The 17,336-nt window shown below is 34.7% G+C and overlaps 1 protein-coding gene across 2 annotated transcripts in view; it reads right to left on the reverse strand.

Moving 5' to 3' along the window:
• LOC128987196 (uncharacterized) overlaps positions 1-16,312 on the reverse strand; it is a 32,780-nt gene extending 16,468 nt beyond the window's left edge. Inside the window, exons 1-5 of one of the 2 annotated variants that reach the window (XM_054407943.1) lie at positions 15,853-16,312; positions 6,131-6,427; positions 4,719-4,868; positions 3,954-4,067; positions 3,271-3,495 (exon numbers count right to left, since the gene is read on the reverse strand). In XM_054407943.1, coding sequence (XP_054263918.1) covers positions 3,271-3,495; positions 3,954-4,067; positions 4,719-4,868; positions 6,131-6,427; positions 15,853-16,170 — 1,104 coding nt within the window. In that variant the 5' untranslated portion in view covers positions 16,171-16,312. The remainder of the gene's footprint in view (positions 1-3,270; positions 3,496-3,953; positions 4,068-4,718; positions 4,869-6,130; positions 6,428-15,852) is intronic. The other variant, XM_054407950.1, reaches the window with a different exon arrangement.
• Between the last annotated feature and the right edge of the window lie 1,024 nt (positions 16,313-17,336).

The raw sequence follows: 17,336 nt of genomic DNA on the forward strand, positions 1-17,336 counted from the left end.
AAGCGTTATTATGCGCCTAATGGTTACGGAGAAAATTCCAAAAAATTGTAAATTTAAAATTCCCATGTTATTCTTATGGAGAATAAGTAAACTGTTGTAGTTTGCTTGTTTATGAACATATTTTGATCAAATTTGAAAAATGTTTTTATTTCTTACTAACTATTAACATAAAAAAAACAGTTTTACCTCCCTGATGCAGCAAACCTAAGTACTTGTTAAACTAATTCTATTTAAATCGGGGAAAAAATGTTATATTTTTAAGTAGACATTTCAGTGTAAATCAAATGGAAATTCGCTTAGTCTGCAGGTTTGCTGCGGCAGGGGTATTTATCTTTTGGAATGGAATAGTTGGTTAAGGTTAAACGGGGAAACGATTTCAAAAATGCTTGCATATGGTCTTAACTTAACAAACCATCTACAGTATTCTAGCTTTGACTTTATATAAAGTCAATGATTGTAGCAAATTATTACATACTGACCAAAAGAAAAGAGAACATTTGGATTTGGACCTTTGACCATAGCAAAACTAACATATAATTTATGGAATGTGAAAAGTTATATATCATTATATACTATTCTGTAATAATAATAATTGTTCGGCAAATCCTCATTTTAATGGCTCGGCTGAAAATGGAATCTGCATTTTGTGAAACAGTAATTTGGTAACAATTCAGTCATTTCAAATGTTGATAAAAGTAGCCTATCCTATATAAATACTGTTATTTGATTGCCAAGCCACGGACTATACATACGTCCAGTTACAACCGTAATAAGTAAACCTGGGCTTATAGAAGTACACTTTTAACCACGGTATGGATAATTGTCTAGGCCTGTCCAGAAGTAGGCTACTAATTTCTAATTATATTATCTACATTGTTTTTGCAGTTTTTACGTTTTTACACATTGAAATACATGACTGATAATTTAGTTTATTTTAGTCTTTTAAAGGCGTTTTACATTTGAGTCTTACATTAAAATAGCCCTACATTTTTCGTAGGCCTGTGTTTATCTTTGACTATCAATACAACTAGACATTCCATCCCCATGTTGAATTTGTAGCTAGCATTTTCATCAAAATCTACTGTAAAATGGCCAATGGTATTATTAAGGCCAGTATTAAAATGCCGTCGCTAAATGGTCCTAATAATGGCAGAAGACCTACATTCCAGTTACATTACAATCATATCCTCCATCAAGAATACTTGGTATTAACAATCATCATTAATTATTTCCAGCAAAGAAAGCTGAGTTTAACCGATGTTTATGCTGCACAGTTGAATTTAAATGTCACATTTCCTCTCCTGTTGTTGTACAATACTCGTTTTTTAATAGGTACTGTTTTTTTATACTTAACTACGTTAACCAATTGTAAGGGTGAAAAATGAAGTCCAATGTTTTTGTTGTAGGCTACAGTTGAATTTGAATGTTAAATTTCCTTTCTCTTTTTTATACTTTAATGCCCTTTTTGGATGTTAATATCAGATTCCAACTACTGTATTATTTTCCTGGTCAAAACTACCATAATGCACTTCTCGAAGAGGTAAATTTGAATTGTTATCATTTTAATCTTTAAAACCAGCATTAGTAAATTGACCTTTTTACATTTAGTTACTTGACTTATACAAATATCAAATCACGTTTGTTCCGCTCAACTGGCTTTCACCTCTCTGAAAGCAACCCTAGTAATAGTAGGCCTACCTATGCACAAAAAGGGAGACAAAGAATATCCAAAGAATTACAGATGAATCTCATTATTGAACACATCATACAAGATTCTACCAGAGTAAATTCAGAAAAGACTAGAAGTGTACTCAGAAGAAATAATTGAAGATCTCAAATATTAATTTGAGCTGGATTTCAAAAAGGGAGGTCCACAACCGACCAAATAATTGTTCTTACAGAAGCAATATCCAAGTACTAACGATTAAATATGGTCTACACTAAGGAAGTAGGGGAACTAAAATTTGTATCATTTTCACTGTAAACAATAACCAACATTTTTGTGTTTTGTACAATTAATTTTATAACAGTTAGGCCCTAATGACGTCCTGGTCAGAAAACAAAACCTATTCTCTCACTCTCTTTCGCTATCTTGTCAAGCGATTCTCGACCTTCTTCTGTTCTATAACACCAAACTAAAATTTAAACCAAAATTTTAAACTAAAATGCCGTGCAGTGCAAGTAAAGTACGGTAACACAAGATATTCGCCCTTCTCATATTTGACATACAGTTCATATTGGACAAGCACAGTTTGGCAAACGCTGCAGTTCAAGCGATATTAGACCTTCCGTCGGTTATCACACCACCGGCAACAAGCCTTAAAATACTTCATAGAGTGTAGGATTAATGAACAATTATTACATTACATTCATACACTAAACATACAAAATTGATTAATTAAGAACAGACACAACATCTTTTGTCAACGGATGAAACCGTGAAATTATGTAGCTACATAATTTCACAGTTTCATCCGTTGATCCCAGAAAAGTTCCTGCACATTACTGCCATAATCACAGAATTTCCGTATAATTCCCGCATAGTTCCCGGTGTCATGATATTCCCCTATAATTCCCGCTATGCCCAGTTGCCGGACACTATAATTGTTTACTTTCATAACAGCATAGTTTTACTCATAACAACACGGGTAACGGACCAATGAGGTTCAAGGATTGAGAGAAAAGAAGTAAAATTGTAATGATTCTAACTAATCAGCTGTTCAGGCCAATTTAATTGTTGAGTAGTGCAATAATTAGTGTTTGGTACAATATTTCGTTGCATCACTGTGTGTTGTTTTGTTGTTGTGTGTGTTTGATGTTGTTGATGTGGGCAATGAGAGGTTATAAACGAAAACATAACCTCTCTTAGAAGGTATGAGTAGTGATTTTTAGTAATTAAAAAAACACTGTGGTAGGTAAAGTGGTGTGCGCAACTCATGTAAATAGTGTTAACGACACTCGTAGAAGTTCTTAAGGTACGAGCCTTTTCTACTCGTCTCCTTAACACTGTCTTTATGCAATCGTTGTCTAAACTACTACTTCCAATTTCAGTGTTTTAGGAGGTTTCAGTTTTTAGAGATTTGATTTAGCATAGGGACTAAAATAATAAGTTTAAGTTAGGAAACAATTTTGATTTAAGATCTTACACTTTGATCTTAGCCAACAGGCAAGATTGACTCTTTGCCAAACACAATCTCCTCTGAAACAGGATAGTATGTAAAATATTGGCTTTATAAGCTTACACTTTTCCTATTTCTAGTCTATACTCACAGTGAACTCCTCCTTAGAACCAACACTGCCCTGGACACTGGTGACCTTAGGACTAAAGTGTTCCGCTACAGGTAAGGGTAGTGTGTGGTGAGGCAGCAGTGGTGGAGGTGGCTTCATCTTCTTGGGTGGAGGTGGCTCAGGTTCTGAGTCCACGTCTTCTCCTGCATCTACAAACTGGGGAACTCTCTCAGCCCCCCACCTCTCAACACCTCTCCGCTCCACCGGCTAACAAACAACCGGTTAACAACCGTCACTACTGTAACTGTACCAGTATTGTTTTTGCCAGATTTGTTCAGAAGCATTACCACTGGCTCAGAAAGTTCACCAAACAAACCTCACATTGGATATTTAGATCCTATGATATGTGATTCTTGAACTAAGTTAATAACTAATATAATAACTACGTTCTAGTTATTATATTACTAGAAGAATGTCGAAAAGTCATTTATAACTAAAAAAAGTCAGCAACTTACCATAAAATGTGTTTTTTCAACATATTGTTGAAGTGTCAAATTGTAGGCCTACTTTTTGAAATATTGGTTTTAGTTTACAATTTAACAAATGTTTTTGTCATTAGTTTGTTTAAACAAAAAATATCTTTTCTTTTTTTAACATTTCAATTAAACTAGCACAGTGGTTACTACTTTTTAAGTTATCGGTCATACTGGATTTGTTGACTGTACCTTGCCCCCTTCGACACTTCGCCAGCTGCCTTCACCCTCAGACCGCCAAGACACCTCCGCTAGGCCCTTTATCCTCAGCTCTTCAGCAGTCTTCAGCAGTGAGGACAGGTGTGACTGCAAAAAAGTCATGAATATCTACAACTACTAACTTCAGAGTTGTATACAGGGTGTATACTATGTTTCTAAGTGAAATTCCAGGTTTTTCCTGGTTTTTCAAAACTTTTACAGGTTCCCGTGTGAATGTTTAGTTCCACTTAAACTATGACCAATTTAAGACTTGCAGCTTATATATCAATATAAATCACAGTTGTAGATTTCTAATTGTTCAGTGAGCTAGTGTAAAAAATCCCTTATTTATAGTATTCATTTTCATTATCATCATCACTTGTAAAAACATTGACTCTCTCGATACTAACAAAATTCTGAATATTATGTCCATTGTCCATAAAAGCAATGATACTCGACGTCAAAATCCTGAAGATCTCCAGTGGTTGTGTGGTCACATCATACGGTGACGTAAACATCATCACAGTCTTCCGTAATAGTGGACAAATCCTGGACATCTGATTTGGTTTGTAAACATTATTGTTGTCTTCCGCGGTCACGGAAACGTCATCATAGTTTTCCGCGGTCGCGGCCAAGTCCTGAACATCTTCTGCGGATTTTAGAAATTGTCATTGGATTGGTTGATAAGGTAGGGATTAAACAAATTGATTATAACAAGACCTAATAATGTAATTATTTAGGTTAATGGTTAATACTTACATTTTCTACATTAATTTCTCCTTTATACATAAATTCAACTAATGCCTTGATATCAGCAAAACGAACATCTTTCAAGATAACGATAGGATTGTTTTCTTCATGTTGAGAGAATATTGCATCAAAATAGGTGCTGCATGCAGATAACATCATCTGGAAAAGGTAACACAGTTTAAATTCTAGCCCCATCAACTCCTAAACAACAAATACTACTAAAAACTAATACTGCACTAAAAAATATGACTAACTAATGGGGCAATAGCAATTGAGTGTTGTATGTTTAAAGGAAGACTTATTTTACTTTCTTGTGATATCTTGTGGCATTCAAAATCACTAATTGCAAAATTGTTAACCTCAGAGGGCTCTCAAAGCTTCCATCTACATAAACAAACCCCAAAGATTGATGTATCTTTACGACACAGTCACCAAATAAAATGATGCTGGAACGAGTGATGGAAGGGTTTTAGAATAGGATTTAACACTGCATCCAGGAAAATGATACCTTCCTGTCAGTAAGTAAGTATCTTCCTTAGGTATTTCCTAAGGAAGATTGGCGTAGAATAGCAAACTTTATGAGAGAGGCATGGAGAAGGAGGTGGGAGTTAATTAAAGAATTTAATTATGAATAAATCAAAGTGAAAAAGTTTTTTTTCAAAATTCAAAACTGTTTACTTCTCTTTTACAATTCTAAATTTTGAAAACAAAATTCTAGCTAAACAATTATTATGTCAAAAAACTTGTCAGTCTGTCTTCTATATTGAATATTCATAGTAATTTATATGGATTTTATTTATGCATAAACCTATTAAAACTAATTTTGAAAATTTTATACCTAAATAAAATAAAAGTTATGTAAACCATTATGAAATAGGTTTTTTTAGTTTTGTATAAAATGGATGTAGTTGGGTATTTTATTTGTGTATGTTGCGGATTAAGTGTATTTTGTTTTAATTTATTTTCAGAAATGCGTTTCAACATTCAGGTGTGCCAACCAGACGGTCGTAGACCACTGTTTATGCCTAATTAAGTGTATGCTTATGTTAAGAGAGGAATGTTTATTTAGAAATAAAGCACTTTATTCATTCAGTCATAAATTACTAAAACACAGTAAAAGCCAAACTGGAATTTTTTTTTTAATTAATAGGAATCCTAACCTTTATTCAAGAAGGTCCAATTCCTTACGGAAAGGACTACGGACGGAGACATCCTGCATCATGTACTGGTTAAATCTAATGTTATTTAAAAGGATTATAAATATGTGTTGTTTATGGTTCAAATGTTTAAAATATCCAATCAGACAAATTGAAATTTTCTTAGTCTGCAGGTTTTCTGCGACAAAGGTATTTTCATATTTCAGACTTAACTTATTTCTAGAAAAGTCATCAGCAAATAAAACAAAAAGATACGGTACTAACCTTATGTGCTCTAAGGGTCTTTCCTTCACAAGCCAAAGTAACATCACAAAAACTTTCCCTTTCCAGAAGTTGAGAAAACATTACTTGAAGATTAGAATGATGATACTTCCATCGCAAGCAATACTGCTGAGGAGTATCCATCTTGCCAGGGGAGGCCATGGCGATCGGATGCATTGAGCCAGCCGAACTGTTATACGGTTCTTCAGATTCACTCTCCTCAGATAGTTTGGTAACTTCTGTCGGGATTTCACTGGAATCTTCTCCTAATAGTGTTTCTTCTGAATTTTCATTTGGAGTCTGAAAAATATAATAAGAATTTATAGCTTATAAAACATCAATTGGCATAACAATAAATCACTTTTTAGTGGACTAATATTTATAATTTATTTGCTATTCAAACAACTAAGGAATATTACAATAAAAAATAATTGATTAATAGATTTACCAAGCATAGACTCCCTGATGTAACGGTTATCAGAATCTGACACACTTTCTCTTTTAGCCCAAAACATGGAAAAATGTTATATTTTTAAGTAGACATTTCAGTGTAAATCCAATCAGTCAAATGGAAATTCGCTTAGTCTGCAGGTTTGCTGCGGCGGGGGTATTTTAATTCTTGTCTATTAGTTTTTATTACATTTGACATTAAGTTTGACTTTTATTCTTTTGAGTTATGTATAATTTTTTTTGGAAATGCTAGTTCAAAGTAATAACTGAGAACTCCATTGAAAATACAGTAGAATCCCGCAAACTCGGCACTCGATAACCCAGCAGTCTGGATAACTCGGCCATCATCTGGCTCAGAAAATTTGTGATTTTTTTGAGTCTGAGTTAAATGACTCAAGTCATTAAACTAAATGGACTCAAGTCAAATCATTCACAACTCATAACTCATACCAAGGGTTTGTTGTACTATATCTGATGACTTGTAATATAAATATAAATAAAAAAGGCGGTTAAAAAGCTTAAAAATGTTATTGTTCTTATTTTTAACCCTAGTTCCTGATAACCTGGCATTTCACAAACTCGGCACCCTTCCAGTCCACATTACGCCGAGTTTGCGGGACTCTACTATATTATATTTTTCATCGACTGTGCAAAATATTCTCTTCCCATGTTACATTTTTTAAAGGCCTGAGAAGTAGGCATTGTTTTCCGGAGAAAATGTAGGGCCTACATACGTCCTACTTTATCATCATGCTCTTTGGTATTTTTATTCATATTTCATTATACTTTACAAGTGAAGGGTTTATTTTACTTTTTTTTAAGTTTACCCATATGAAGGATATGCTAATTTATGAAGGGTATGTTTAGTTGGGCTAAACAGTTCAAGCTCAATGATCAAGAACAGCTGGGTCAAGTTTCAAACCATTCAAACGATGTTGCCTTGTCTTATGGTTAATACCGTAACGTTTGATCTATAGTCAAAGCTGTGGTCCCTTGCACAATTTTGCCACATATGGTTAAACAATTTAAGGGTCAATTGTTTAGTGTACAGTAGAGTTAAGAAGAGCAAGAAAGCTTTCACACAACATGGTTACGACGACGGCAGAAATCCATACCATCCTCTTGCAGCCGTCCACTGCCACTAAACCAGACAGTTATTGAACCATGGCCTGTGTTAATGGTGCACACTGTACTTAAATACAAGCTTTCACACTGCACGGTTTGTTGTCGAATGGTAGCCAACCAGCCAGTGCAATTAGATCAGCTGTTGTTGCGCCGTTTTAGCAAATTTCCCATATAGGGAATAAGCTGTTATCGTAGGTCTCAAGGTAAGACCTGCACCCGGGACAGATCTCTTTTTTTCGTTTTGAGGTCCCCAGAGGGCAAAAATGCCATCCGTTCTAATTCATATACATATATATAGCCTATATTAAGTTTTATATATATATATATTTCTATATGTGTCCGTTAGCACGATATCACGAGCAAAAATGATCCAATTTTGATTCAATTTGGTATATAAACGTGTAAACCTATATTTATTTGAACGAGTTAGCGAACCAGCATGTTCGAACTATAGGATCGAAAGTTTATGGGGGGTTTTATAGGGTAATATTGGGTTTTCCCATTTTTCACCCTAAAGACATAACATTTTGCAATTTCTTTTCAAACCATTTTGTAGAGCTAAAAAAAACAAATAATTTAGTTTAATGAAGCATTGTTGTATCTAGCTAACTGTTAAAGACAAAATTCCAAAAAAGTGTAAATTTAAAATTGCCATGTTATTCTAGTGGGAATAAATAAACTTTTGTAGCTCGCTTGTCTATGGACATAATTATTTTAATGAACCGAAATTTGGAAAGATTGATTAAACTTACTAAATAACAAACTAAGCTATCAACTTAGCTATCAATACACACCTTAAAATATTATCTTCTCTGTAGCAGCAAACCTAAGTAGGCTACTCATTTAAATTAGGTAATGATATTTAAATAGGAAATAAATCCGACAATTTTAAGGGAATAATTTAGTGAAATTCCAGCACTAGGTACTGTAAATCTTAGTCTGCACATTTGCTTCGGCAGGGGTGTTATTGTTAACAAGCTGGCTACAAGGCCTACAAAATAGGTACCTATAATTATTGTGTCTTTTAGCGAATTTCCCATATAGGGAATAGCCAAAAACACCAACCGTTCAAATTCATATATATATATATATTTATATATGTGTCCGTTAGCGCGATAACTCGAGCAAAAATGATCCGATTTTGATGAAATTTGGTTCAAACGTGTAAACCTACATTTATTCGAACGAGTTCGCGTACCAGCATAATCAGACCATGGGAACAGGGGTTTATGGGGGGTTTTATGGGGTAAAAATAGGTTAAAAAATTTAAAATTAAAAAAATTAAAATTTTTGCAATTTCTTTCTCAACCATTTTGTAGAGCTTAAAAAAAGAAATAATTTAGTAGGCCTATATTGAAGCGCTGTTTTATGCCTAACGGTCACGGAGAAAATTCAAAAAAGTGTAATTTAAAATTCCCATGTTATTCTTATGGAGAAAATGAAAACTATTGTAGTTTACTTGTTAATGGATATGTTGATAAAATTTGGCAAATTTATTTATTTCATTCTTTACTGACATATGGTCAAAAAACACTTTTTACCCCGTAGCAGGAAACCTAAGCACTGGTTAAATCTAGGCCTAATGTTATTTAAATTGGGAATAAACATGTCTTATTTATGGAAATATTTTAGTAAAAATGTAATCGGACAAGTTGAAATTCGCTTAGTCTGCAGGTTTGCTGCGGCAGGGGTATTTTGTGTTTTTCCAGAGAAAATTTGATTGTGATTATTTTAACTCTTTTTCAATCAATATACCTAAGTTAAATAAGTTTGGTAAGTTTACCCTTCCAAAACCTTTTAGAATATAAGTTACGGTAAGTTTTTTAGGTAGGCCTACACTTAATAAAAGTTTTATATGTTATTATAAATAACTTACTTTAATATTGGGAAACATTTTGATCTGACTCCATCAGCATTATTCTTACAATCATTATACATAGAGGGTGATTACCGAAAAACGCATATTTTTCAAATAACGAGTACTCAGGTGATTCAGAGCAAAAAATATATTCATGAGTGGAAAAAAAGTGTACACAATGTGCAATTTAAGAATAAAATTACTTAAAACTTAGCGTTTAAAAATTTCATCTCTAAAACTCTAGATTTAAAAAATCTCCAACAGAAAGAATTCTGGAATTGTAAGATCCAGTGAGCGAGAAGGCCAAGTGAAATCACCAAAACGTGAGATCACCCTTGTAGGGAATTTTCGCTGAAAGAATTCCATACTAATGTATGGGCTGTTGCCCATCTTGTTGGAACCATACATTACGTATCTCTACACGTTGATGGCGCAGTTCTTCCAACATTTTCACATTTGTGCATTTACTGCCTCTGCTCTGCCGTCGTTGTCTTTAAAAAATAAGGACCAACGATCCCTTTTTCACTAACCGCACTCCACACAGTCATCACTATGAAGAGGTTTCTCAGCTACGTTTTGAGGATTTTCTGCGCACCAAAATCGTAAATTCTGTTTGTTGACTCCTCCGTCCACGTGGAAATGCGCTTCATCACTCATAAGGACAACTTCTTCGTCTTTTTTTCCAAAATTTCACTCATTGTGATTGTGTTACAAACTGTAGGCCTACACGTGTCTCTTATCTGCTTGACTCAATTGATGACATACCGATACTACCAGCTTGAACAGATGAAATTTAAGATCTTTGACTAAAATATTTCTCACAGTGGATGGGCGAAGTCCAAGAGCAGATGCCCGCTACCGAATTGAGCGGTTAGGCGGACTCTTAACTGTTGCAAGGCGCACTCTTTAAATTCTCTCAGTGGTACTAACTGTCCTTGCCGGTTCAGGAGGTTTCTTCTTAAACAAAGATCCAATTGTGTTAACATTATGTATCCAACGCAATATCGTGTTACGATCAGGGATAGCACCATGCAAGTGGACCAAATGTGCACGAAAGTCTCGCCGAGACTGAGTGACTGATTCACCATTTGCGTAATACCGTTGCATGTAAAATGTACGATGCTCAAGGTTCCACATCTCGGCTACAACTAAAACTGCACACTTCCCCCACCACAGCAAAACAACTTCCTGCCGTAACCGAACGATTTTCCTGGTATACTTCTCAAGTCAAAAACATGCGTTTCCCAGTACCTAATCACCCTATGGTTTTTGGCTACGCTTAAGTTTGGCTATCTATTGAATCCGTAGGCTAACTTACTTTTAACTTATGTTCATTAATAGGGTGGAATCCAATATCAAATTTTTACCTGAGAACATTTAGCCATTTAGTCTGAGAACATGTACCTGATAGGCCTATGGAGTTTTGTGGATGGGTTGTAACCCCAAGAACTATGTTATAATAAAGACATTGCTTTAAACCAATCACGAGAACTATAGTAACTTAAGTCAGTTAAGTTATATTAGTTTTCGTTAAATATTTATAAGTTATCTAGGCTACCTATCTATATTAACTTAACCTTTTTCAGCGAGAAAAATTTTTACAATGGGAATTTTACAAAAAATAGTAGAGTACCTACCGGTACCTACAATCAGAATTCAAAAATTAATTTTTACACAAAAAAAATTTGGAATCCCAGCTCCATCTTCAATTTCCCTCCCTGACCGCCATTTCTTTCTACTTCGTCTCAGACACATTTAAGTTAATGGTTGCCCTTAAAATTGTACAAACTGTTCATGAATGTTATTTGCTTTAAAATAATACCTGTAATACTTCGCATGTGCTCGAATTCGAGCAATAGTAGGCCTAAGTAGGCCTACACACAAGATTCTTTAAATAACTTACTTTAAAAGTAGGGCGGCTTTAGACAGATCATAGTAAAATGAGGCTGAGGGCCTATGTTAAGTTAGGCTAACTAAACTCATAATTAAGGAATAAATTTTAACTTAATTTTAAATTTTGTAGGCTTACTTTTTTTAGGCCTAGGCTAAGTAGGTACTTAAGTTAACTTACAAAATAACTTATGCCAATTTATTTGTTTAACTTAAGTTAGACATGCTGGGATCGCCATGTCCACTCTCTCTGCAACAAAGCCTTACGCAACCTCGGCCTAATTCACCGAATCTCATCAACCTTCAATAGCATCTACTCGTTAAAGCTGCTATTTCATTCCCTTGTGAGACCCCACCTGGAATATTGTGGTATTATCTGGTCCCCTCACCAACAATATGTCTGAAGGACGAGCTGGAGATTGTGCAAAGAAGATTTGTGCGCCTCGTGGGTACTCGCCTGGGATACAGGTTCCTTGAGGCTCCTATTAATGATCTGCAATCCTTCCTGAAGCTGCCTTCACTGGAACTGGAATCCCGACGCTTCAACCACGACTTACTATTCCTCCAGCGTCTGGTCACCTTTTAGCTCAATTGCCTCGAACTACTCCAAAAGGTCAACTTCAGGGTTCCCACTGGAACTCGCTCCACTGAACTCTTCACCAGGGTAGCAGCTTCCTCAGATTACGGAAGTAACAGTCCACTTGTGAGACTTCAAAGGCACGGGAACTTAATACCTGGAAACCTCGACATCTTCTGCTGCAGCTCATCTTTAAAAGAAATTTGCTCAAGGCGCAAGTTAGTGATGGTGTTCAGTGATCGGTGGCTCTTAGTGATGTGCAATGGGTCTCATCGCCCCGGGTCGATGTTCTGAATATGTCTTTCTCTCATTTCTCTCTTTCTTTTCAGCATGTGATGGTTTTTCTTGTTAAATTGAGCATATTATAAATTATAAGGTATTGTTTGATCGTGCAATAAGTTATCTGTTTCCTTGTAACTTAATTATTTTCTAGTCAAAACTTGTGCTAGGCCTATTTCTTACCCATGTTTCATACTAGTCCTATTAGCCTATTTGCATTAAGTTACTGTATATTGTTGCTGCCTAGAATAGAAAAACTCACTGTTCCTGTTTGCTTAGGCCTAGATCTTGTTAGTGTTTATTATGGAATTGTAAATTAATTTATTGTTCTGTTTTTGTTCTTGTTTCAATTTTTGGCATAGTTATTGTATGTATTGATATTTCTCCAGGGGTGCCCATCCCCCCCTAGACTCATGACGCACCCCCCCCCCAATTGAGCAACAGCCCCCCCCCCCCCATAAATGATGTACACAACAAATGAGAAACATTATTCCCCCGCCCAGCACTATTTGTAAAACTATAAAAGAAGTTTTATAATTTTTTTTAGATATTTAAAATTCAAACCCAGTTAATCTATATCAATAAAGTTATAGTTTTTTCTGTACATTGCTCAGAATTATACATATTTTGGGTTATTTATGTTTTATACATTGAAGAAGTTGAAACATGTCTTATCTCCATTTATGTCCGTCTGTGACGGCCCAGAAGGCATTTTATGCAGCCTACTCAATGCCTACTCTAAAGAAAACTAGAGTACCGATTATGATTCTAATGGTTTAATTGTATCCACAGGATTGGCGAGAGAGTCCTTATAGCCATTAAAATATGGCCTCACTATTTTGGAAATAAAATAACGGACGATCAAAAATACAATTTTGTGTGATTTTTCTAGTTTATTTTCTCCATGTTTACTACATACGTCATTAATTTATGAAATTCTAATAATCTGTTAAGAGAACACGTCATATATGAAATTACGAACAGCTGTTTTGATAAAGATTCCTTTTCCTAGCTGTCACTGATATGTTTACATAAATGTTCTTTAAGAATACTGTGTAGGCCCTAACCATTTCCGATCACGTTTGTAAGCAAATCCAAAACCAAGTGAGATTAATAACCGTGTGGCTTTGGCTTATATAACGGGTTTGATTTATAACGAGTACTAATATGTAACTGTAAATTACATTAAATAACTAGCCATCATCCAGGTCGGGAACCGGAGATTCTGTGTGTATCAAGTTGTACTTGAATTTTGATTACAGGGAAAAGACCGTGAATCAGTGTTGTACAGGACTGGAATACTTATCTTTCTATATAAATAAAATTAGAGTTTTATAAGTCACCTCAATTTAAGGAATTTTGTATTGGCAGATTATCCATAACGAATTGTCAGCGTCTTTCTCGAAATAACGATCCCCTCTCCCTCCCTTTAGAAACATCACAGCTCCTTTGATGAAAATGAAATGGAAACAACGCTTGCGCCAACAATCGTCTGCTCCGTTATACACTTCTGTCTGCTGTGCGCTATGTTACAACAGATTTTAGTCAGATACAACAGCTGGGGAATGATGACGGTATAATGCTTAGAACACTGTGATTGAGTGATAACCATGGTAACTTTAGTAAGGCTGTGATTGGCCAATGAGTAGGCCTAAATATGGCGACTTGTTGAATTTGTGTATGAATTGAAGAGAAACCTTGAACAGAAGAACAAAGAAAGAGAATAACAAGATTGTTCTCGTTACATTCTTTTTTAAGAGTGTTTTAATTATCTCTAAATATAATTTTACACTTTTTTATTACTTATCTATCAATTCCTATGCTGTGATACAGCACCTATCGGTAGCCTATCTGTCTATCATGAGCAGTACCTTATAACACTTTCTAAAGGTTCCTTTAATATTTACGTTATTTATAGCAATGTAATGTTTGGCTAGTGATTAGTTGAGTTTGAGTTAGCTACAATTTTAAACGTAGCCGTTTGTACAACTGAATCAAGATAAAATATTTGAAATTTACAATAATAATGATTGTGCAATATTGAATTTCGTTTATAAAAATTTAATCGTGACTTAATGGCTGTTTACAGCGTTTTAATGAGTTTGTCATCTGTTTTTATACTATATTGGATTAACCGTATTTTTCATCCCCCCCCCCTCTCCCTATTAACTCAGGTAATCGAGTATACACAATAGTGTAAAGTATTGTAGCCTATGGTACTTGCTACTTGATTGCATTTTAACGAGCTTTATGTCAACAAAGCATTCTGCTGTGTAGCTGTCTGTACCACGCGTTATCTTTTATCTATCACAGCAGTTGAGCCATCCCGTGCGCTCCCTCTCTTAGATCTCACGTCTTGCTAATCTTAAATAATAACTTTCTACACGAATCCTAAACTATCCTAAAATCCTATTTTAACTAATTTAATTCAATAATATAACTATTGTCTTATCCACTTTCTATCTGGCGATTTCGTAATGAATTTTGGATTGTCGTCACGTTGAACACTGTTGCAATTAACTTTAGCCCCCCCCCATTTGAATTTTTTGAGCCCCCCCCCAGGAATTTCAATGACGCAGTCTGCGTCACGGCCCCCCCTTGTGGGCACCCCTGATTTCTCGTTGACTGATTGTTTCTTTTGTTGTATTGTTAAACATATTGTTCTTTGCTTTTGCTTGTGAATTTGTTGCACAGTTAATCATGTCTATTTTGAATTGTCCATGTATAAATTGGCAATTTTGCCGTTGAAATAAATTAAATGTTAATTTTTATATAAGTTATAAAGAGGGTGAAATTCAATGTCAATAAGTCATTTATTTAACCAAAATGTGATCTTAAGTTAAGTAGGTTAAGTTAAGATCCTGTTTCATCTGACCGATTATAAAAATAACCTAAGTTAAGTTATAGCCTAGGCCTAATTAGTATTCCAGTTAGTAGGTAGCCTAACTTAGGACCCTAAAAATAGATTAGAATTAAGTTAGGCCTTATGTGTTCTTCCCTAACTAACTTAAGTTAAGGCTGATTTGTTTAGATTAATTTTCAATCAGTTACCTTAAGTTAAACTGTTGATTTAATATCAATTAAGTTAAGTTAGCCTATTTATAATTAAGTTGAGTTGACTGACTTAAAGGACTAAACAAAACTCAATGTAGGGTTTTCTCACTCAGGCCTACTTACTTTTCAACTTACCCTAATTGAGACATTAGAGTTAACTAGAAGTAAATTAAATTTATCAGATAAAATGATTTAAAAACTTAACTGTCAAACTAAAAAGTCTAACTTGTGATCATAGATAATCAATACTGAGAAATAGATTGGCCTACCTTGTGACGAAAAGTTAATGCCCTCAATTCGTAATGCAAAATCGAATAACAAACGGTACCTCTGCCATGTAAGCTAATTTTATAAAATGTAGATCGTGATATTATATTATATTAATCGAATCACCAACGAAAATGAATAATCGCTAGAAACATAATTTGATACTAAAATCAACACTCTAAACCAGCTTTAACGTTAAAAGAAGCTTAAAACTATGCCACTTACCGAAATAAAACTATGTTTTGAAATAGAAGGGTTGAGGTAATGAGATTGGGATTCTAGCGTAGGCCAGAGCTGCCCTCCCGTTCCCGTTGTCGATGCTCTATTTTCTTGCTGTTGTAGTAGACTAATATGTCTTTTACTTTTAGCATGCGTCTTCACATCATGCAAACCTCCATGACTAACGGGAAATATTTTCCTGCACAATAAACAGTGTGCTTTGTGTTTGTCTTCTGTCACTGACACTAACCACGGCGAAAATTCACTGCGCTTAGTCCATTCTGTAACAAACTTGCAAAGACGGCGTTTCTCGCGCAGCGCCATATTAGTTAATTAATATATCGTCCAATGATGGAATGGCTTTTATTAAAACTAGTTAACAGCTCTCAACAAGACAAATAGAGGAAAATTGGAAAGTAGAAACGCCAAAATATACTATAGAGTTTAAACTAACTAATGCATCTCTTCATTTTATTAATAGCCTTTTGATAGTTAGGAGTTTATGCAAGTTCTGCACTTGTACTGTAGGCATATTTGCCAATTTATTTAAGACACTACAGCAATTAATTTAAGTTCAAGTTTTCAGGTACCAATAATAACAAACGAGTTTCTAGAAAAGTGCTTCTCTTCAACCAATAACTGAATATCTCGCCAAAAAACCCAATGAGCAGCCTGTTTTGTTTATAAGTTAGAGCTTCTATCAAAAATACAGTAAAAACACAAACAATATGCCCGTCCTATTATTAAATTATATCAAATATAATTTGAACATTACGTATCAAAACGTTTTAACTACAAATCAGCGCAGTGTAAACCCTTGTTTCCCCTTCACAGGTTATTTAGAAAAATAGGCTCACCATAGTAAAAATTCTATTTGATAAAATAATCACTGGATCTTTTGATGATATCCCTTATCAATATAACCTCAAAGTGTGTTGAACGAAAGCTACGAAGTCATGACATTTTGAGCGTGGATTCGTGGATAAAGTCAATGGTGGAACAGAGGCCTGGCTTAGCCAGCTTCCGTACTACACTAAACTAACTTAACACTGTGACTAGTGTGACTGTAATAATTTAGTTTACTATGGAAGCCCACGCGACTGGAATTGTTGACGTGAAAGGAAAATATTATAAAGCTTGCTTGCTTACTGACTTTTCTGTCTTGCTTGAAATACATGAGTGAAACAGTAAAAATATTATGGATACTGTACCGGTACACAGTATTTATGATTGGAATTTAAAAATATTATTTCTCATTCCATGTACAGTATTTAAGTTGGGATTTAAGCCACTAATTTTAAGTTAAACGGTATTCGAATTGTTAACAACGAAATGTAAACAAAGAAAGATCTATGAAAAATAACAATGCAACAACCATCTCTGTTACATGTTCCATATGATCAGATTATATGCATACCATGGATGTAGCTTTCCATTGATCTTAATTTATTAATTAAATACCCCCGCCGCAGCAAACCTGCAGACTAAGC

The sequence above is a fragment of the Macrosteles quadrilineatus genome, unplaced genomic scaffold (genome assembly GCF_028750875.1).
Source record: "Macrosteles quadrilineatus isolate MER2022 unplaced genomic scaffold, UCM_ALF_1.0 Scaffold_1__1_contigs__length_201487025, whole genome shotgun sequence".
NCBI classification, from domain to species: Eukaryota; Metazoa; Arthropoda; class Insecta; order Hemiptera; family Cicadellidae; genus Macrosteles; species Macrosteles quadrilineatus.